The sequence below is a fragment of the Budorcas taxicolor genome, chromosome 11, assembly GCF_023091745.1.
Source record: "Budorcas taxicolor isolate Tak-1 chromosome 11, Takin1.1, whole genome shotgun sequence".
Lineage (NCBI taxonomy): Eukaryota > Metazoa > Chordata > Mammalia > Artiodactyla > Bovidae > Budorcas > Budorcas taxicolor.
The window spans coordinates 152730627-152754426 of record NC_068920.1 but is presented as its reverse complement, the minus strand read 5'-3'; the positions used below and the strand labels follow the sequence as shown (position 1 = coordinate 152754426).

The following is a 23800-nucleotide window of genomic DNA, read 5'->3' as shown; positions in this document are numbered from 1 at the left end:
GCTCTGTAGCATTTGCCAGTTTCCATAGTGTGATTATCCCCATTACGGCTGACTTCAATCCACCAGCATGTTGTCATTGAATCAGTTCAGTTCAGTTCATTTAAGCCACTCAGTTGTGTCTGACTCTTTGCGACCCTATGAATCGCAGCACACCAGGCCTCCCTGTCCATCACCAACTCCCAGAGTTCACTCAGACTCACGTCCATCGAGTCCGTGATGCCATCCAGTCATCTCATCCTCAGTCGTCCCCTTCTTCTCCTGCCCCCAATCCCTCCCAGCATCAGAGTCTTTTCCAATGAGTCAACTCTTGGCATGAGATGGCCAAAGTACTGGAGCTTCAGCTTTAGCATCATTCCTTCCAAAGAACTCCCAGGGCTGATCTCCTTCAGAACGGACTGGTTGGATCTCCTTGCAGTCCAAGGGACTCTCAAGAGTCTTCTCCAACACCACAGTTCAAAAGCATGAATTCTTCAGTGCTCAGCCTTCTTCACAGTCCAATTCTCACATCCATACATGACCACAGGAAAAACCATAGCCTTGACTAGACAGACCTTAGTTAGCAAAGTAATGTCTCTGCTTTTGAATATGCTATCTAGGTTGGTCATAACTTTTCTTCCAAGAATATGGAGTTGAAAAGAGATGTTCACAATCAGCTTGAAGCTAATGCATCCAACAAGAATTGGCCCACCAGGAGTAAATCATGATTCTAAATCTGTGTGTCCTCAACAACACAGTATAAAAATGTTTTGCATAACATTTTCCACATATTTTATGAGAGATGGTGCACAAGCAGGAAAAATTGAAGATAAAGAATATTTAAGAGTCCAAGTAACAAACTGGACTTTGTTGGCATATTAACAGCACTACAACATGACAGCAGAATGTATATTCATTTGAAGTTACACAAAGTTGCCAACCATACAATAATTTTAGGAGATATACCTCACTGTGCTCATGGCTGCAATAAGAGGATTTAGTGACTGTCATTTCAAGAAGTTAGCCCTGCTGAGAAATATTTCTAGGGCTTGTTTGATGTCTCTGTTTCTGAGGCTATAGATAAAGGGGTTCAGCATGGGAGTAACTACTGCATATATGACTGAAGCAACTATATATTTGTCGTTGGAGTCCCATAATGAGGAGAAAAAGTAAACACCGGCAAGTGTCCCATAGTATAAAGATACCACAAAGAGGTGGGAGCCACAGGTGGAGAAGACTTTAAAGAGTCTCTTAGTGGATGGGGCCCTCAGGACGATGGTCCCTATACGAACATATGAGCCCAAGATGCTACTCAGAGGCAAGATGAACAGCATTCCTCCTTCAGTAAAGATGACCAGCTCATTGATGGAAATGTCTGAACAGCTCATCTTCAGGAGGGCAGGGAGGTCACAGAAGAAGTTGGGGATGGTATTTTCAGCACAGAAGGACAGTTGGACCAAGAGGAGGGTGTGCAACAGGGCATGGATACAACAGAAGAACCAGGACACAGCTACCAATGAGATACACAGCTCCTGCCTCATGACAGTGGTGTAGTGAAGTGGCTGACATATGGCCACGTACCTGTCATATGCCATCACTGCAAGAAGGAAGTTGTCAAGACAGCCAAAAAGTATGAACAAATACATCTGGGAAATGCACTCCACGTAGGGGATGGATTGTTGCTGAGTATGCATGTTCATCAGCATCTTAGGGATGGTGACAGATGAAAAGGAGACATCAGTGAAGGCCAAGTGGCTGAGGAAGAAGTACATGGGGGTGTGGAGGCGAGGGTCCAGCCTGATGAGCAGGAGGATAAGCAGGTTGCCCAGCACCGTTGTGAGGTACATGCTTAGGAACAGGGCAAAGAATATGCCCTGTTGTTCTGGCAGGATGGGGAGCCCCAGGAGGAGGAACTTGGACACGCTGCTCTGGTTCTCCCTCTTCATTCTCTTCTTAATTTCTGCTGAAAAGTGAAGAATGTGAGAAATGTCAGTGAACATTCTATAATATTGTAATGTCCTCTTTAGTATGAAAATTCTTACTTTTTGCTACCTTTCTCTTTATTTCTCCCAATTATTGGTGAATGAATCAGTCTGTGGTGACACCACCCTTATGGCAGAAAGTGAAGAGGAACTAAAAAGCCTCTTGATGAAAGTGAAAGTGGAGAGTGAAAAAGTTGGCTTAAAGCTCAACATTCAGAAAACGAAGATCATGGCATCTGGTCCTATCACTTCATGGGAAGTAGATGGGGAAACAGTGGAAATAGTGTCAGACTTTATTTTTGGGGACTCCAAAATCACTGCAGATGGTGATTGCAGCCATGAAATTAAAAGACGCTTACTCCTTGGAAGAAAAATTATGACCAACCTAGATAGCATATTCAAAAGCAGAGACAGTACTTTGCCGACTAAGGTCCGTCTAGTCAAGGCTATGGTTTTTCCTGTGGTCATGTATGGATGTGAGAGTTGGACTGTGAAGAAGGCTGAGCGCCGAAGAATTGATGCTTTTGAACTGTGGTGTTGGAGAAGACTCTTGAGAGTCCCTTGGACTGCAAGGAGATCCAACCAGTCCATTCTGAAGGAGATCAGCCCTGGGAGTTCTTTGGAAGGAATGATGCTAAAGCTGAAGCTCCAGTACTTTGGCCACCTCACGCCAAGAGCTGACTCATCGGAAAAGATTCTGATGCTGGGAGGGATTGGGGGCAGGAGGAGAAGGGAACAAGAGAGGATGAGATGACTGGATGGCATCACGGACTCGATGGACGTGAGTGTGAGTGAACTCCAGGAGTTGTTGATGGATAGGGAGGCCTGGCGTGGTGCGATTCATAGGGTCACAAAGAATCAGACACAACTGAGCTGAACTGAATCAGTCTGTTCCATTCTGGCTTTCATAGTGCATCACACCCTCACATTAACCAAGTCTCTTTCCAAAAAAACCAAAGGACATCATTCTTTATTCAATAAATATTTATCAAAAAACAGCTTCATCCCATATTAAGCACATAATAATGAACAAGACATGAGAGTCTCCATGTTTAGGGAGTCTGCACGTTTATATTAAGCAGGGTTCAAACCTCTAGTTTACTGGAATCAAAAGCGTGAATGGAAATAAAAACAAAAGTAAACAAGTGGGACCTAATTAAACTTTAAAGGTTTTTCACAGCAAAGGAAACTATAAACAAGGTAAAAAGACAACCCTCAGAATGGAAGAAAATAATAGCAAATGAAACAACTGACAAAGGATTAATTTCAAAATTATAGAAGCAGCTCATACAAATCCATACCAGAAAACAACCCAATCAGAAAATGGGCAAAAGACCTAAACAGACATTTCTTCAAAGAAGACATACAGATGGCTAATAAACACATGAAAAGATGCTCAACATCACTCACTATTAGAAAAATGCAAATCAAAACTATAATGAAATATTATTTCACACTGGTCAGAATGGCCATCATTGAAAAATCTACAAATAATAAATGCTGGAGAGGGTGTGAAGAAAAGGGAACCCTCTCACCCCATTGGTGTGAATGCAAATTGATACAGCCACTGTGAAGAACAGCATGGGGATTCCTTAAAAAAATAGAAATAAGACCACCATAAGACATATACCCTGAGGAAACCAAAATTGAAAAAGATACATGTAACCCAATGTTCATTGCAGCTGTATTTACAATAGCTAGGACATGGAAGCAACCTAGATGTCCATCAACAGATGAATGGATAAAGAAGCTATGGTACATATATACAAAGGAATATCACTCAGCCTTAGAAAGGAATGCATTTGAGTCAGCCCTAATGAGGTGGATGAACCTAGAGCCTATTATACAGAGTGAAGTAAGTCAGAAAGAAAAACAATCATCATATACTAATGCATATATATCAAATCTAGAAATATGGTACTGATGAACCTATTTGCAGAGCAGCAGGAGAAGGGCATGGCAACCCACTTCAGTATTCTTGCCTGGAGAATCCCATGGACAGAGGAGCCTGATGGGCTACAGTTCATGGGGTCACAAAGAGTCGGACATGACTGAGCAACTATACACAGCACAGCACAATGCAAATATAGATGTTGAAAACAGAATTATGGACACGGCTGGGGGTGGGGAGAAGGAGAAGGTGGGAGGTAGGATGAGAGTAACATGGAAACATACATTCAGTTCAGTTCAGTCGCTCAGTCATGTCCAACTCTTTGCGACCCCATGAATCGCAGCACGCCAGGCCTCCCTGTCCATCACCAACTCCCAGAGTTCACTTAAACTCATGTCCATCAAGTCGGTGATGCCATCCAGCCATCTCCTGCCCCCAATCCCTCCCAGCATCAGAGTCTTTTCCAATGAGTCAACTCTTCGCATGAGGTGGCCAAAATATTGGAGTTTCAGCTTCAGCATCAGTCCTTCCAATGAACACCCAGGACTGATCTCCTTTAGAATGGACTGGTTGGATCTCCTTGCAGTCCAAGGGACTCTCAAGAGTCTTCTCCAACACCACAGTTCAAAAGCATCAATTCTTTGGTGCTCAGCCTTCTTCACAGTCCAACTCTCACATCCATATATGACTACTGGAAAAACCATAGCCTTGACTAGACGGAACTTTGTCGGCCAAGTAATGTCTCTGCTTTTTAATATGCTGTCTAGGTTGGTTATAACTTTCCTTCCAAGGAGTAAGCGTCTTTTAATTTCATGGCTGCAGTCACCATCTGCAGTGATTTTGGAGCCCCCCAAAATAAAGTCTGACACTGTTTCACATGTAAAATAGATAGCCACTGGAAATTTGCTCTATGACTCAGGGAACTCAAACCAGGCCTTGGTAACAAACTAGAAGGGTGGGAGGGGACATGGGTATACCTATGGCTGATTCATCTTTATGTTTGGTAGGAACAATGCAATACTATAAAACAATTATTCTTCAATTAAAAATAATTAAATATTTTTAAAAATGTGAAAAGGGCACCAGGTCAGAGATATCAGTCATTTCCTCATCAAAAGGATGTGTAAGTCCCTAAACTGAAAGAGAATTACTAAAGCTTTGTCATGGGCTTTCAGTATAATTGGCTGCATCCTACTTGCTTTGAGTCACTTAAAATTCCCTGTTATCAAAAAGTGTCCAGGGACTTCCCTAGTGGTCCAGTGGCCAAGACTCCACTCTACCAAGGCAGGAGGCCTGGGTCCAATCCCTGGTCAGGCAACTTGACCCCACATGCCTTATCAAAGTGTTCACATGGCACAACTAAAGAAAAAAATCCCACATGCCACAACTAAAAGGTCCTGCATGCTGCAACTAAGACCCAGCGCAGCTATATAAATTAAAAACAAAAAAAGTGGTCTCCAAACCAAGAACAACAATAGTACCAAGCACTATTCCAAGTGTTTTACATGTACTTTCAAATGAAATCTTCATGATAACTCTAACAAATGAGTATTGTTAAACACATTTTAATCATAAGAAAGCAGAAGTATGTAACATTTACTTTGCTTTTTATTTTTATTTTTTGGCTGCTCTGGGTCTTTGTTGCAGTTGGCGTGCAGACTTAGTTTCCTGGCAGCATATGGGATCTTAGTCCCCATATGGGAACTAAGATTGAACCTGCATCAACTGGGATTGAACCTGCATCTCCTGCACTAGAAGGCAGATTCTTAACCACTGGATCACTGAGGAAGTCTCAAGCGTGCATTACTTAAATGTGCAAAGATACACACAATTAAGTGCAACAGATGGAATCACAACATATGTCTGTCTGTCCAGAATCCATCTCTTAACCACCCTGCATAGAAATTATATCCTCATTAATTAGAATTTTCAGAGAAGCTATGTTATGTTAGCTACCTTTCTCTAAAATGTTCCTAACTCAAAGAAAAATTTACCGCTCATATTTATACAATTTACAAAGGACTTTGACATGGATTTTAACCTCTCAAAGCAATAATTATATATTTAGGGACTGCTTAGTTACACAAGGCAAATGTTATGTCCTCATCTTATAGATGTGAAAACTGAAGCTAAAGAGACTTACCTAAGGTGACTCAGCTCTTTCATGGTGGATTCCAGGTTTAATATTTCTTTGCAAGTTGGGTTACATGTAATGATTACTAACCACATGGACCTAAAGAGGGAATCAAGACTGACATTCTCCCTGAAGTAGGGGAGCAGGACAACGAGTCCCCATTAGAGACTAAGAGGGAAGAACAAATTTGACTCCATATTGGATCTATTTAATTTACTTTAACATTTGTATTCTATTGTTTTTGCTACAAGCTAAGAATGTTGCCTAGGGACTTCCCTGGGGGTCCAGTGGCTGAGATTCCAAGTTCCCAATGGAGAAGGCCTGGGTTCAATCCCTGGTAAGGAACTAGATCCCACGAAGACTGAAAATCTCATGTGCCTTAATGAAGACCCAGCACAGCTAAATAAACAATTTAAAAAAAAAAGTTGCTTATAGCCTTAAATATAAAGGGTAACCCATTCCCAAGGCTCTGATCTTTAAAGGTATAATAGTTTTCTATTCATATAGGGATAAAAAGTTGCAGAACAGAAAATAGCATTTGTCTTATTGGAGGTTTATAGGAACATCTTGACCTGACCTAAATGGACAGCTTCAAAAACACAGGATTCAGACATGAAGAAGTTTGCAACAACCAACCACATCCCCTTCCCTTTCAGTATAAAAGAAGCCTGAATTCTAACTAGGGGAAGATGTTTCCTTGGAACACCATCTTCTCAGCCTGCTGGCTTTCCAAATAAAGTCATTATTTCTTGCCCTAACAATTTGTCTCTCAATTTATTGATCTGTCATGTGGCAAGCAGATTTATTGAGCCTGGACTCAATAACAGGACCATGAACTCTATCAGCGGTACTGGGTTTTTTAATTCACAGCTACCAAAGGAGACAGTGACTTGATCCTTATGAGGAAGCGTGGCGGCTCACCAACACACATTGGGTCAGTCCTTGTCAAGAAACCAGAAAAAAGCACAATGACCGGAACCAAACAGCAACCTTGATTCAAGTAGGACCTTGTGAAAGAGGCAGCGGGCCATGAGCCCTGAAAAGGTCAGACCCTGATCTTGAAGTATGACACAGGGCCTTTGGATGGGCCTGTTGTCTTCTTTTACCAGACAATGGTGAAAGAGGAAGCTCTGTGACATATCCATGGGGTTTGGAGCAACATAATAAAAATATCTCCTTGTTAATGAGTACCAATTATGGGCCAGGCTTGGTGCTGAATAACTTGTATGTGTTGCCTCATTTAATCCTCAAAATATCACTGTGAAGGAGGAACAGTTATTTCTTCTTTGCCTGGGAGGATCCTGAACCTCAGAGAATTGCAATCACTTCCTCAGACCATAAAAATTTTTAAGGGCCAGACTGAGGATTAGGCTCTGGTCTGACACAGCGCAGACCCTGAACTCATAACCATTAGTGTGTGGCAGCTACCCGCGGATTTTGGAAACGTGAACCTTCCCCACTCATTGCAGTTATATGACCACTGTTGAAAGACAGTTAAGGGAATATTTTGGCTCATGGGGTGAATCAGAAGGCCCTATAACTTGCACATGAAACACACATTCATGTGCACACTTAAAACACTGATTTGTGATTTCTTACCACCTGTGACTTATAGGGCAGTAACTATGGCTTATAGATCAGTTACCCAAAGATTAATAAAAATAAATTCACAAAGAATATGTGAGATGGTACACACAAAACCATATAACTACACACAAACACTTGTATAATCTCAGCACAACAACGAGTAACTCATAAAAATCACATATTAGATGTAAACTCTAACTATGAATAGAGAGTCATACATGCAAACACACATATTAAATAACAAAAAAAACACAAGGTCACGCATATCACACAGAAATCATATAAGAAGCACACCATGGCACAGACAGGCCTCTTCGCAGTCAGGCAATAAACAACATACATGGTCACACACATATACCATCATGCAAAATGAAATGCTCCAAGGCTTCCCTGGTGTCTCAGATATAAGAATCTGGCTGCCAAGCAGGAGACACAGATTTGATCCCTGGGTAGGGGAGATCCCCTGGAGAAGAAAACAGCAACACACTCCAGCGTTCTTGCTTGTAGATTTCCATGATCAGAGGAGCCTGGTGGTCTACAGTTAATGGGGTCGCAAAGAGTCAGACACAACTGAGCAATTTTCACTTTTAGCCTCCACTGATCTACACCCAATCAGGTGAAGGCACTCAATGAGTGAGGCACTCAGGCTCCATTCACTAAGAAGAACTACCCAATAGATACTGTGCTGTGCTTAGTCGCTCAATCATATCCGACTCTGCAAGACCATGGCCTGCAGCCCGCCAGGCTCCTCTGTTTTGGGGGGTTCTCCAGGCAAGAATACTGGAGTAGGTTGCCATGCCCTCCTTCAGGGGATCTTCCCAACCCAGGAATCAAACCCAGGTCTCCCACATTGCAGGCGAATTCTTTACTGACTGAGCCACCAGGGAAAAGGGAAAAGTGAAAGTGAAGTTGCTCAGTCGTTTCCGACTCTTTGCGACCCCGTGGACTGTAGCCCACCAGGTTCCTGCGTCCATGGGATTCTCCAGGCAAGAATACTGGAGTGGGTTGCCATTTCCTTCTCCAGGGGATCGTCCCAACCCGGAGATCGAACCCAGGTCTCCCGCATTGCAGGCAGATGCTTTAGCCTCTGAGCCACCAGGGAAGCACACACACACACACACACACACACAACTCATGAAGAAAACATACATATATCCACATTAAAGAGCAAAGAAATACCACACAGACCCATGTGGTATGGTACCCAGACTTCCAGACACAGGCACACCTTGCCCACCTAGAATTCCCAGCTCCCTCTGTCCTGTGCCACTCCTTAGGTAAGTTCAGGCACCTTCTACTCCAAGCAATTTCCCAAGTCTTGAGCTTCTGATGAGACCATCAGGAACAAAAAGGTAAGAAGGAAGCCTCTGTGAGCCCATAACCTCCTGAGCGCCCTGTGTCTGTCTTTGAGCTCCAGAGCTACAGGCAGGAAGAGACCATTTTACAAGCCTCAGGGAGGATTCCAAGAAGTCCCTCAGTTCCCAGTTGAGGAAAAAGTCAAAGTTGACTAATTGCCTCCAATTCCTACCAGACCTTGGGGAGGAGCTTGTGCAGGGGTTGAAGGGGCTGAGCTTCTAAAGCCACCTGAGAGGGTGCCCCAGACCTCAGGGACTCCCTGGGCTCCTCTCTGCCTGCTCCAAGTTCCAGCTGGGAAGTTGGAATGGCTTAGTCATCCTCCAACACTAATGCTGCCAATGCACTGGGTCAGCTTCTCCCAACGGCATAGAAAGTCTGGCTTCTGCAACCCCCCATGCCCCTTACACTTGCTACCACATGAGCACAAATATAGCTTTGACTTCACATCCTGCAGGAACCTTCTCTTCCTTGGGAAAGACTCCAGAGCATGGAGGGGAGCCTTTCTAAGAGAGTGTAGGGGGAGGAGATTTAGTCCTTAGGCTCATCACTCAGAAGAACTGGGTCTAGGCTATGCCAGTTAACTGTTCAGTCAGTTCAGTTCAATTCAGTTACTCAGTCATGTCCGACTCTTTGCGACCCCATGAATTGCAGCACACCAGGCCTCCCTGTCCATCACCAACTCCTGGAGTTCACTCAAACTAACATCCATTGAGTCGGTGATGGATGCCATCCAACCATCTCATCCTCTATCGTCCCCTTCTCCTGCCCCCACTCCCTCCCAGCATCAGAGTCTTTTCCAATGAGTCAACTCTTCGCATGAGGTGGCCAAAGTATTGAAGTTTCAGCTTTAGCATCAGTCCTTCCAACGAACACCCAGGATTGATCTCCTGTAGGATGGACAGGTTGGATCTCCTTGCAGTCCAAGGGACTCTCAAGAGTCTTCTCCAACACCACAGTTCAAAAGCATCAATTCTTCAGTGCTCAGCTTTCTTCACAGTCCAACTCTCACATCCATACATGACCACTGGAAAAACCATAGCCTTGACTAGATAGAACTTTGTTGGCAAAGTAATGTCTCTGCTTTTGAATATGCTGTCTAGGTTGGTCATAACTTTTCTTCCAAGGAGTAAGCGTCTTGTAATTTCATGGCTGCAGTCACCATCTGCAGTGATTTTGGAGCCCCAAAAAATAAAGTCTGACACTGTTTCCACTGTTTCCCCATCTATTTCCCATGAAGTGATGGGACCAGATGCCATGATCTTCGTTTTCTGAATGTTGAGCTTTAAGCCAACTTGCCGGGAGCCAGCGTGAGGAACTCCGCCCATGGCAAAGGTCATGAGGAACGAGGCTTGGCATACGCAAAGGCGTGATCAAGCCTCAGGAAACCCCCTGTTCCCAAGCATCTAACCCCAAAACCAGAGTCTGTTTTATGCTCTCACCTACACCTCTGACTTTACGGGGGGCTCTCCTCCATAACCGTTTTTCTTGGAGAAGGAATAAACGTGCAGCTCCAAGGCAATAAAAATTCCTGGGCGTGACAAGAGTGTTTCAGCTTACGGACTGCTCTGAAGGTTATCTAGCCCACCTGTATAGGTTCGTCTGGCCACATGTGATTGTTTACAGCCTCCCAATCTGAGAGGCACGAGATGTTTTAGACTTCCTAAAGGCAAATTATTTTGGGGAGTTAGAAATTATTAGTATAGCGGGTTGGTTAGGAATTATATTGGTGAAGGGTTTTTCATTTGTTGTGTCAATAATTGCTGCTAATTCCCTGCTCTGGGTGGGGCAAGGATGTCTTAGGTCAAACCTCTCTGCTGACAGACTAGCTTGTGTGACAGGATTATCCATGATTGTTTACTACCTCTTAACCATAAACAGCACAGAGAGTTTTGGAGTATTTTGAGAGTCTTAATTAGCAGAGGGCTTTTTCTTCTTGTTGAGTCAATGATTGTTGCCAGGCCTCCATATCCTTAGGCACCTGGGAATATATTAATCAATGTATTTGGAATATAGAAAAGGAAATACAGTAGTTTTTAAGGTTAGCAATACTAGACTTTTTGAGTTAATGAATTTTCTCTTTTGTAATAGATCACTGTACTTTGTTATAAATCACTGTGTCCTTGTTATGTAAAAATGTAACTTTATCACTATCTTAAGACTAAATAGATCTTAAGAGGAGCATTGGTGAAAGGATTTTCATTTGTTGGGCTGATGTTTGCTGCTAAATCTCCATGTTCCCTACCCTTTTAATGAATATAACTAGCATATAGGAAGAAATAAGTATTAACCTTTAAGCATATAGGAGAAATAAGTATTAACCTTTAAGACTAATCATGTTAACCTTGGGTTAAATAAATTCCTTTCTTGATTGTAACTCACTACACCCTCACCCTATAGGAATGTAACTTTATTTGGAGGGTGGTGCCTGGTTTAAGAAAAAACACCCTTGGAAAAAATAAGTTTTTGGTTATCAGAAAGAAAGGATCATAAAATCCCTTTTTATGTGAAGCACCTGATTTTGATCAAGGTCAGGACTGCTGACCCCCCCCCCCATGACTCTGTATTCATCCCTATGTGTAACAAAAGGTATATAAGCAAACCCCAAAATAAAGAAATCGCATCAGTTTCCAGAAAGACTGATTCCCCCATGTTGCTTCTTTCTTGCTCCCATGTTTCTGGCTGAATTCCCATCTGGAGCATGGATGCTATTCCATGTAATCCAAGTTATTCAGCCTCTTTTTCTCCACTAATCTTCCTACTACACTATCCATTTCTAATCTCTCTATATCTGTGATTAAATATGTATTTTTCCAAAGACGCCGACTCCGTCCCCCCACCTTCGTATCACCCTGGATCCACCGGGGCTGGACCCCGGCACCAACTTTTTCACTCTCCTCTTTCACTTTCATCAAGAGGCTTTTTAGTTCCTCTTCACTTTTTGCCATAAGGGTGGTGTCATCTGCATATCTGAGGTTATTGATATTTCTCCCGGCAATTGTGATTCCAGCTTGTGCTTCTTCCAGTCCAGCGTTTCTCATGATGTACCCTGCATATAAGTTAAATAAGCAGGGTGACAATATACAGCCTTGATGTACTCCTTTTCCTATTTGGAACCAGTCTGTTGTTCCATGTTCAGTTCTAACTGTTGCTTCCTGACCTGCATACAGATTTCTCAAGAGGCATGTCAGGTGGTCTGGTATTCCCATCTCTTTCAGAATTGTCCACAGTTTATTGTGATCCACACAGTCAAAGGCTTTGGCATAGTCAATAACCTAGATGTTTTTCTGGAACTCTCTTGTTTTTTCGATGATCCAGCTGATGTTGGCAATTTGATCGCTGGTTCCTCTGCCTTTTCTAAAACCAGCTTGAACATCAGGGAGTTCACGGTTCACGTATTGCTGAAGCCTGGCTTGGAGAATTTTGAGCATTACTTTACTAGCATGTGAGATGAGTACAATTGTGCGGTAGTTTGGGCATTCTTTGGCATTGCCTTTCTTTGGGATTGGAATGAAAACTGACCTTTTCTAGCCCTGTGGCCACTGCTGAGTTTTCCAAATTTGCTGGCATATTGAGTGCAGCACTTTCACAGCATCATATTTTAGGATTTGAAGTAACTCAACTGGAATTCCATCACCTCCACTAGCTTTGTTTGTAGTGATGCTTTCTAAGGCCCACTTGACTTCACATTCCAGGATGTCTGGCTGTAGGTGAGTGATCACACCATCCTGATTATCTGGGTCATGAAGCTCTTTTTTGTACAGTTCTTCTGTGTATTCTTGCCACCTCTTCTTAATATCTTCTGCTTCTGTTAGGTCCATACCATTTCTGTCCTTTATCAAGCCCATCTTTGCATGAAATGTTCCCTTGGTATCTCTAATTGTCTTGAAGAGATCTCTAGTCTTTCCCATTCTGTTGTTTTCCTCTATTTCTTTGCATTGATCGCTGAGGAAGGCTTTCTTATCTCTTTCTTTGCTATTCTCTGGAACTCTGCATTCAGATGCTTATATCTTTCCTTTTCTCCTTTGCTTTTCACTTCTCTTCTTTTCACAGCTATTTGTAAGGCCTCCTCAGATAACCACTTTGCTTTTTTGCATTTCTTTTCCATGGGGATGGTTTTGATCCCTGTCTCCTGTACAATGTCATGAACCTCTGTCCATAGTTCATCAGGCACTCTATCTATCAGATCTAGTCCCTTAAATCTATTTCTCACTTCCACTATATAATCATAAGGGATTTGATTTATGTCATACCTGAATGGTCTAGTGGTTTTCCCTACTTTCTTCAATTTAAGTCTGAATTTGGCAATAAGGAGTTCATGATCTGAGTCACAGTCAGCTCCCAGCCTTGTTTTTGCTGACTGTATAGAGCTTCTCCATCTTTCGCTGTTGGCCTTAAGCAAATTAAGTACAGCCCTGCTTCATCAGCTGTAAAGTGCAGATAATAACTGCATTGTCATCTTGAAGTTATTATTGAGATTAAGTGAGATGATTCATGCTAAAGCACACTGTAAGTGCACCATAAACATCAGCTCTTGACATTATTATCTCTGTATCTTCCAAAAATATATAACTACATCTAGGATCATTGACACTGATATAGGACTCATATTGAATGATGACTGAATTAACTGATCAATGAATTCTGATTTAATCTATTAATCCGATTCTTCTTAGTAAAAACCTTGCTCAAGATCCTTGACATGACTCATATGATCATTTATAATGTCTTCTTGACTTCTTAGATCTTTGCACATGAATCAAATATTTTTCTATCATAGGCATGATTGATTCTATGCTAGTTTTGTAAATCAATCCAGTCGTTGGGTTTGTTACCAATTACCTGTGTCTAGCACTTCTGGGTTATCTTGGTGAATATCTCCACTCCAAGGCTCTAGTTTGTTGCCCCTGAGGAAATTTACTTCAAAAGAAAAATTATAGTCATGTTCCAGTCACTGTTGGTATCACTAAACGGACTACCTTCACATGGCCAATTAATAATGCCTGCTCTGACCCTGGCCATAAAAATATTTTCTTCTATTACTCAAGCTCAATCAGAGCAACAAGCAAAGTTTCAGCCAAGGGATAAAACCTCCCACAATTATGGGATGGATTTATGTAAATAACACCAGGCTATGGTAATTTAAGCTTAAAGCCTTCTCTATGTAGTGAACAATTAAATCATACTAAGGATAATCAGTCTAGTAATACTAGGAAACTGGGGTGTGTATCTTATGGACAATGCCAATATATAATTTCCCTGAAAGATAAGGATTGGTACAGAGTAGACTAAGTCAGATGACCTAGAATATACTGGGCTGCACCTAATGGAAGCTCTTAGCTTAATTCTTACTTATGACTGCTAGCTATATTATTTGCATGGAAGCTGTTTTACAAAATGTCTGCTTCTTACATTAAAAAAAAAAAAAGACCCTAAAAAGTGAGAACAAATTGTTTGTATCTTTATGTTTCATGTCAGTGGCCACTGGAGTGATGGTAGACAGCCCAAACCTACTTCCGCACCTTGGTCCCTAAACATATATATTCTGCGCACAACACCATACAATGGCCAGAACTAGTGTCTAGTGCCCTCCTGGTCAGTTACCACACAGAGCTATTAATCAAATATGAGGAACTGAGAATTTAGTTTGAATACTTGAGAAGAAAGGCATGAATATCTCTAAAGGTAAATTCTTTTTTTTTTAATACAGTAATGACAAGAAGGTCATTTGATTACATGGAAATAATTCTTGGGCTATACACTGAGGAGACACAAATGTCTTGCTATGGTAACTTGTAGGTATGAACTGCCTCTTTATGATTGTGAAGGAAAAGTACCTTGGATGTACTTAAGCAAATCAAGAAACAAGTTCTGTAAGGCTCTATTGGAAATATTTCCTCAATAAGGAAATATTGTCTAAAACATTCTCATATCTTTTTCTTGAAATCCTTTCTGTCTCTTGAGGGGTCTGGGACCTCTTAGTGATAGTAGCTAATTTTTGCTAGTTTGTGTGTGTGTGTGTGTGTGTATTCTCAGTTGCTCAGTCATGTCCCACTCTTTGTGACCCTAGAGACTGCAGGTGACCAGACTCCTCTGTCCATGGGGTTTTCCAGGCAAGCATACTGGAGCAGGTTGCCATTTCCTATTCTAGGGGATCTTCCCAATCCAAGGATCAAACTCATGTCTTCTGGGTCTCCGGGATTGACAAGCAGATCCTTTACCACTGTGCCACCTGGGAAGCCCCTTTGCTACCTTAGGGCCCAGCTAAATCATATGGATAGATATGGGTTAAAAATATTTCTATATTTTTTAAAATCTATAGAACTTTAAAAAAAATTTAGAATATAAAACAAACTTAGTTTTAGGATTACAATTAGCATCGTTGGGGCCTATAGATATGGCTATAAGATCAGATGTTTTTATCTTCCATTAAATGGTAGCAAAAAATAATTCAGATACACTTGGTTTAGTTTGAAAGCCTGCTAAAAAATATAAGAAATAACAAATAATAGTCAGCTATCATTGAAATGGCAAAAACAGAATGCATACCCATAGAGAGGAAAGAAAAAATAAGAATGTCTGGCCAACTGGGTCATTAGGGAAAATTATGGAGTATCTGAAAACTCTCAAATATTTATCTGTGGAGTGTCTCTGTGTAATGTTTGCCAGTGTTTTTTCATCTTCACTTCCAGTTTAGATAAACCATGGTGGCACCATTTCTGTCATTAAAATTGCTCAGTAAGAGTGACAGTCTAACCCCCACACCCCCTTAAGGTAGTTTAAAAGATTAAATGAGTTGAAGCACGTGATGTGCTTAGAACATTGTCTGTGTTAGTCACTTAGTCACTACAGTCAATGGACTGTAGCCCGCCAGGCTCCTCTGTCCATGGGATTTTTCAGGCAAGAACACTGGAGTGGGTTGCCATTTCCTTCTTCAATGCATGAAAGTGAAAAGTGAAAGGGAAGTAACTCAGTCGTGTCCGACTCTTCGTGACCCCATGGACTGCAGCCCACCAGGCTCCTCCGTCCATGGGATTTTCCAGGCAAGAGTGCTGGAGTGGGGTGCCATTGCTTTCTCTAACTTACAGATAATCACAGTCTACTGAATTTTTACTACTTTTCCTGCTATTATCCTAACCTCAGTTCAGTTCAGTTAAGTCTCTTAGTCATGTCTGACTCTGCGACCCCATGGACTGCAGCATGCCAGGCTTCCCTGTCCATCACCAACTCCTGGAGTTTACTCAAACTCATGTCCATCAAGTCGGTGATGCCATCCTGCCATCTCATCATCTGTCATCCCCTTCTCCTCCTGCCTTCAATCTTTCTCAGCATCAGGGCCTTTTCTAATGAGTCAGTTCCTCGCATCAGGTGGCCAAAATACTGGAGTTTCAGCTTTAGCATCAGTCCTCCCAATGAATATTCAGGACTGATTTCTTTTTTAATATAAATTTATTTATTTTAATTGTAGGTTAATTACTTTACAATATTGTATTAGTTTTGCCATACATCAACAAGAATCTGCCACATTAGGATGGACTGGTTGGATCTCCTTGCAGTCCGAGGGACTCTCAAGAGTCTTCTCCAACACCACAGCTCAAAAGCATCAATTCTTTGATGCTAAGCTTTCTTTATAGTCCAACTCTCATACCCATGCATGACTACTGGAAAAAACATGGCCTTGACTAGACGGACCTTTGTTGGCAAAGTAACGTCTCTGCTTTATTATACGCTGTCTAGGTTGGTCATAGCTTTTCTTCCAAGGAGTAAGCATCTTTTAATTTCATGGCTGCAGTCTCCATCTGCAGTGATATTGGAGCCCCAAAAAATAAAGTCTCTTACTGTTTCCATTGTTTTCCCATCTATTTGTCATGAAGTGATGGGACCAGATGCCATGATCTTAGTTTTCTGAATACTGCGCTTTAAGTCAAACTTTCACTCTCCTCTTTCACTTTCATCAAGAGACTTCTTAGCTCTTCTTCATTTTCTGCCATAAGGGTAGTGTCATCTTCATATCTGAGGTTATTGATATTTCTCCAACAAATCTTGATTTCAGCTTGTGCTTCATCGAGTCCAGTATTTCTCATGATGTACTCTGCATAGAAGTTAAATGCGCAGGCTGATAATATACAGCCTTGACGTATTCCTTTTCCTATTTGGAACGTCTGTTGTTCCATGTCCAGCTCTAACTGTTATTTCCTGACCTGCATATAGGTTTCTCAAGAGGCAGGTCAGGTGGTCTGGCATTTCCAGCTCTTTAGTAATTTCCACATGAGAATTATTACACACTATGAATTATTAAATTTCATCTTAGCTATTTTTATGACTTTATTTATCTAAAACAATACACCACACACCTTGATCTAACTTAAATGTAAAGAATTTTATTCTAAAGAAAAGTAGAATATCACATTTGAAAATTCTTTTCTTTTTTTTTTTCAGCTGTGCCCCACAGATTGTGGGTTCTTAGTCCCCAGCCAGAGATTGAACCTGTGCTTTTGGCAGCAAAAGCATAGAGTCCTAACCACAACTTGGTGTCAATAAATTAAGGAGAAAGAGGAGAGTGAAAAAGTTGGCTTAAAACTCATTCAGAAAACTAAGATCATGGTATTGGTGCCTTCACTTCAAGGCAAATAGAAAGGGAAAAAAAATGGAAACAGTGAGAGACTTTATTTTGGGGGCCTCCAATGATGGAATTCCAGTTGAGCTATTTCAAATCCTAAAAGATAATACTGTGAAAGTGCTGTACTCAATATGCCAGCAAATTTGGAAAACTCAGCAGTGGCCACAGGACTGGAAAAGGTCAGTTTTCATTCCAATCCCAAAGAAAGGCAATGCCAAAGAATGCCCAAACTACCGCACAATTGCACTCATCTCACATGCTAGTAAAGTAATGCTCAAAATTCTCCAAGCCAGGCTTCAGCAATACATGAACCATGAACTTCCTGATGTTCAAGCTGGTTTAAAAAAGGCAGAGGAACCAGAGATCAAATTGCTAGCATCCGCTGGATCATGGAAAAAGCAAGAGAGTTCCAGAAAAACATCTATTTCTGCTTTATTGACTATGCCAAAGCCTTTGACTGTCTGGATCACAATAAACTGTGGACAATTCTGAAAGAGATGGGAATACCAGACCACCTGACCTGCCTCTTGAGAAATCTGTATGCAGGTCAGGAAGCAACAGTTAGAACTGAACATGGAACAACAGACTGGTTCCAAATAGGAAAAGGAGTACATCGAGGCTGTATATTGTCACTCTGCTTATTTAACTTATATGCAGAGTACATCATGAGAAATGCTGGACTGGAAGAAACACAAGCTGGAATCACGATTGCCGGGAGAAATATCAATAACCTCAGATATGCAGATGACACCACCCTTATGGCAAAAAGTGAAGAGGAACTAAAAAGCCTCTTGATGAAAGTGAAAGAGGAGAGTGAAAAAGTTGGCTTAAAGCTCAACATTCAGAAAACGAAGATCATGGCATCCGGTTCCATCACTTCATGGGAAATAGATGGGGAAACAGTGGAAACAGTGTCAGACTTTATTTTGGGGGGCTCCAAAATCACTGCAGATGGTGACTGCAGCCATGAAATTATAAGACGCTTACTCCTTGGAAGAAAAGTTATGACCAACCTAGATAGCATATTCAAAAGCAGAGACATTACTTTGCCGACTAAGGTCCGTCTAGTCAAGGCTATGGTTTTTCCAGTAGTCATGTATGGATGTGAGAGTTGGACTGTGAAGAAGGCTGAGCACCGAAGAATTGATGCTTTTGAACTGTGGTGTTGGAGAAGACTCTTGAGAGTCCCTTGGACTGCAAGGAGATCCAACCAGTCCATCGTGAAGGAGATCAACCCTGGGATTTCTTTGGAAGGAATGATGCTAAAGCTGAAACTCCAATACTTTGGCCACCTCATGTGAAGAGTTGACTCACTGGAAAAGACTCTGATGCTGGGAGGGATTGGGGGCAGGAGGAGAAGGGGACAATAGAGGATGAGATGGCTGGATGGCATCACTGACTCGATGGACATGAGTGTGAGTGAACTCCAGGAGTTGGTGATGGACAGGGAGGCCTGGCGTGCTGTGATTCATGGGGTCGCAAAGAGTTGGACATGACTGAGTGACTGAACTGAACTGAACTGATAATCACTGCAGATGGTGACTACAGCCATAAATTAAAAGATGCTTGTTCCTTGGAAGAAAATCTGTGACCAACCTAGACAGTATATTAAAAAGCAAAGACATTATATTGCATATTGCCAACAAAGGTCTGTCTAGTCAAAGCTATGGTTTTTCCAGTAGTCATGTATGGATGTGAGAGTTGGACTATAAGAAGCTGAGTGCTGAAGATTTGATGCTTTTGAACTGTGGTGTTGGAGAAGACTCTTGAGAGTCCCTTGGGTTGCAAGGAGATCCAACCAGTCCATCCTAAAGGAAATCAGTCCTGAATATTCATTGGAAGGATTGATGCTGAAGCTGAAACTCCAATATTTTGGCTACCTGATGTGAAGAATCGACTCATTGGAAAAGACCCTGATGCTGGAAAAAACTGAGGGTAGGAGGAGAAGGGGACAGAGGATGAGATGGTTGGTTGGCATCACTGACTCGATGGACTTGAATTTAAATAAGCTCCAGGAGTTGGTGATGGACGGGGAAGCCTGGCATGCTGCAGTCCATGGGATCACAAAGAGTTGAACATGACTGAGTGAGTGAACTGAACTGAAAGTAGGTGTAACACACAAAAATGCAATATTTTTCAGACCTCTAATCATAGCCAAAGATTGTTTCCCTTCTTAGAGAGGAAACATATAATATGTAATATTTTCCTCAGAAAAAGGAAGTCCATGTGTATCGATACTACAGTAAGTCATTCAAATAGATAAGGCAGCAATTTAAGATGTTGACTTAACAAAATTAGAGTTGCTGGTAATGCCAGATTCCAAAGCTTATTTAAAATAGTGAAGACAAGAGACATACCTAAAGCTAAGGCCATGAGTTACAATATCCATGAGATTGTAAAGTCAGTGGGTTCTAGAAAAATAGGCGGGGAACACAATCCAAGTAGAGGAAACCAAAAAGGGGGAAGGACCATTGAAATCAAGGAAAGTTTGATGGGTACCAGAGACAAGGGGAGTATCAGTATCAGTTAGCTTTGGCTGCATAACAAACCATCCAAAAACTTAGTCACTTAAACAACAATCACTTCCATGAGCTGGCAATTTGGGCTGAAACTGTGCTCAGTTGGATGGTGCTTTTGGTCTAGGCTAGGTTCAACTGTTCTCAGCAAAGTGAAAGTCGCTCAGTTGTGTCCAACTATTTGCAATCCCACGGACTGTATAGTCCATGGAATTCTCCAGGCCAGGATACTGGAGTGGGTAACCTTTCCCTTCTCCAAGGGATCTTCCTAACCCAGGAATCGAACTCAGGTGTCCCACATTGCGGGTGGATTCTTTACCAACTGAGCTATCAGGACTCACTCATACCTCTGCAGTCACCTGCCAGGTCACCTGGGAACAGGTTGATTGTTAGCTGGAGCCCCTTCTTTCTCCTCCATGTGGTCCCACATCTTCACACAGCCGAGCTTGGACTGGTTCACCTGGAGATCTCAAGGTTCTGAGAGTGGCAGGAACACAATCTACCTGGGCTTGGCACACTCACAACCTCACTTTCACTGAATCTACTAATCAAAATAAGTCACATGTTCTGTCCAGATTTAATGGGTAGGGAAATAAACTCTCACTTGGAAGGAAGGGCTGCAAAATATTGTGGCCCTTTTTGCAATCTACTACAGTCGCCTACACAATTTTTCAGGACATGTCTCTGAAAGCATCCTTTAGTGAGTGGGTAACAGTTACTTGGCAAAAATAATCCCCTTCCTGTAAAGAATTCCCAGGGCCAGTTTCATGTCTCTGTTCCTCAGGCTGTAGATAAAGGGGTTTAACATGGGTGTCACCACAGTATACATAACTGAAGCAGTTATGTCTTTGACTTTGGAATTGTTTGCTGAAGGAAAGAAGTAAATCATTGCAAGAGTCCCATAGTACAAAAACACCACAAAGAGGTGGGAGCCACAGGTGGACAAGGCTTTGCAGATTCTCTTGATGGATGGGACCCTCAGGATGGTGGCCCCAATGTGGATATAAGAGCTCAAAATAGCACTCAATGGCAAGAAGGCAAACACACCCCCCTCAATGAAGATAACTAACTCATTGAGGGAGGTGTCTGAGCAGGTCAACTTTAAGAGGGCAGTGAGATCACAGAAGAAATGGGGGATGTTATTATCAGCACAGAAAGACAGTTGGGACAGAAGGAGAGTATGCAGCAAGGCATGGACACAAGAGAAGAACCAGGATCCAGCCACCAGTAAGACACAGAACCCCTCCCTCATGATGGTGGTGTAGTAAAGTGGCTGACAAATGGCCACGTACCGGTCATAAGCCATCACTGCGAGAAGGAGATTGTCAAGACAAACAAAAAGTAGAAAAAAATACATCTGTGCTATGCACCCTGCATAAGGAATGGATTGATCTTGAGTCTGCATGTTCACAAGCATCTTAGGGACTGTGACAGACGAGAAAGACACATCCGAGAAGGCCAAGTGGCTGAGGAAGAAGTACATGGGGGTGTGGAGGCGAGGGTCCAACCTGATGAGCAGGAGGATGAGCAGGTTGCCCAGCACCGTGGTCAGGTACACGCCCAAGAACAGGGAGAAGAACACGCCCTGCTGCTCTGGCTGGATGGGGAGCCCCAGGAGGAGGAACTCGGACACGCTGCTCTGGTTCTCCCTCCTCATTCTCTTCTTAATCTCTGCTGGGCATAAAGGGAGTAGAAAATATAAAAGACTGAGATATGGTGATTGTTGTCACCGTGGGTACATTACAGATATGTGTTTTTGTTTTTGTTTTTGTTTTTTTGCCTGGAGACTGCATCAAAATTCAGACAAAGTGCATATTTTCCTGCTGGAATTTTCTATTTGCATCCTTCTGGTCATGGACTGCATGAGATCTCCAGTGGCAAACGAGACTTTCTTTCAAAGGAGACTAATGTAAATATCTTCATTTATTCAACCATATTCTAGACACTATTCTTGAAACTGGGAATAGAACAGAAGATAACATGTCACACACACACACACACACACACACAAATCATAGACCTCAGAGACCAACATCCATTCACTTTATGACCTATACTCATTCTAGGTTAAAAACAGTCAGGATTTGTGTTACTTTCAAACAAACTAACATATACATACAACACAACACATAAACATCACACCTAGCCTTGAGACAAAGCACAACCCACAAAAAAGCACATACTATATACACACAGATACACATGCAGTCATGCAGTCAATTAAAACACACAAACATAAACCTAGGCAGCTTGTGCATATATACACACACACACACACACACACACACACACACTACCAGGAAGATTTTTTCAGCCCTTTATATTCTATCTAAATCCTTCCTACATACAGAGAGTCGATATACAATTCAGTTACCCACTGAATACACTGGGTATACAAATACAAAGACACATACGTGCATGTGTACCTGCATGGACATATACATTCAGTGTCAAGAGATGACTTTCCATCTTCCTCTGACCTGTGACAATACTTGGGGAGCTCAGATACCTCTGCTCAAGGCTGTTTCCTGAGCCTTCACTTGCTATGCAAGAAGTTCTCGTGACCTAAGGATCTTCTGAATGTTTCATACCTGTTTCTGAGCAGCAGAAAAGTGAGCAAGAATATCCCCATTCACCAACCAGGTTAATACCAGCAGGAAAACAACCCTGAGCTCTGATTAGAGAAGGAGCCTACCTGAGCTATTGACTTAATTTCCTGCCTTCCCCTGGAGAGGTAACTGTGAAGGGATTCGAGGGGTTGAGTCCCAGGAGTCCCAGGAGAAGGTGACCTTGATGTTAATGTTGACGCCTTAGAAAGGCGTCCCAGGAGAAGGTGACCTTGATGTTAATGTTGACGCCTTAGAAAGCAGAAGTGACCATGGTCACCTTGGCTTCTGACGGACCCACAGCATAGAGCTAGCCTCCCCGTGCACCACAGAATGACCCAGACAGAGTAAACCCTGGCCCTTGCGTATTCCCACATCACTGGCCTCAGTCTCCTTTAGAGCACATATTCTAGGACCACCTGGAGAGCTTACAGGTCTCACCATCTCTGCAGAGAGGGGCTGAGGCTTGTTCAGACAGAAGCAGGGTGATGAGGTTGATCCCAAGGGCCTTGGACCCAGACTGACCCAAGATCAGTACCATTCCTGCCACTTACCCACTGGGTGCCCTGAGCAAGGATGATCCTGTTCCTCAGATCTGATAATAGTACCCTGTTCATGAGCTTATTGTGAGGGTTAAATGAGATACAGTATGTGAAAGCACTAAGCCCAGCCAGTTTCCTGAAAACCATTTGGTCTAGGAGACTAATAACCTGGTCAATTTGCCAAATGAAACATTCCCGTTAGTCACTGGGCCAGTTGCCATCACTGTGTAACCCATCAAACTAAGTCTTTATTTATTTTAAACTATAATAGTAACTAACTAAAAGCAGGCTGTGGATGAGAGAGAGGCACACGAGACTTTCATTTTCATGTTTTGCTTTTGGGAGTGGCTCTTGTTCCTTCTTCAGTAAGAATGATGGGAGGATACTCAGCTCTCTGACAGCATGAGAATGACAGAATTTAAGTAGCAACCCCAAACCTTAGGAAGCCAAACGGATCCATTTTTGTAAAAGTTGGGTCTCAGTCAGAGTTCTACAGAAAAGAGAACCAATGGGATGTAGATAACCTCGTATTAGATACGTACACACATTCATACATGCTTGAAACTGTGTACATGTGTATAAATACTATATAC

The 23800-nt window shown here is 42.3% G+C and overlaps 1 protein-coding gene across 1 annotated transcript; it reads right to left on the bottom strand.

Moving 5' to 3' along the window:
* Positions 1-983: 983 nt before the first annotated feature.
* On the bottom strand, positions 984-21716 carry LOC128056341 (olfactory receptor 1J4-like). Its single transcript, XM_052649097.1, has 2 exons — positions 21220-21716; positions 984-1923 (listed from the first exon to the last, which is right to left on the bottom strand). The coding sequence occupies exons 1-2, from the start codon at positions 21714-21716 to the stop codon at positions 984-986; spliced, it is 1437 nt and encodes a 478-aa protein (XP_052505057.1).
* Between the last annotated feature and the right edge of the window lie 2084 nt (positions 21717-23800).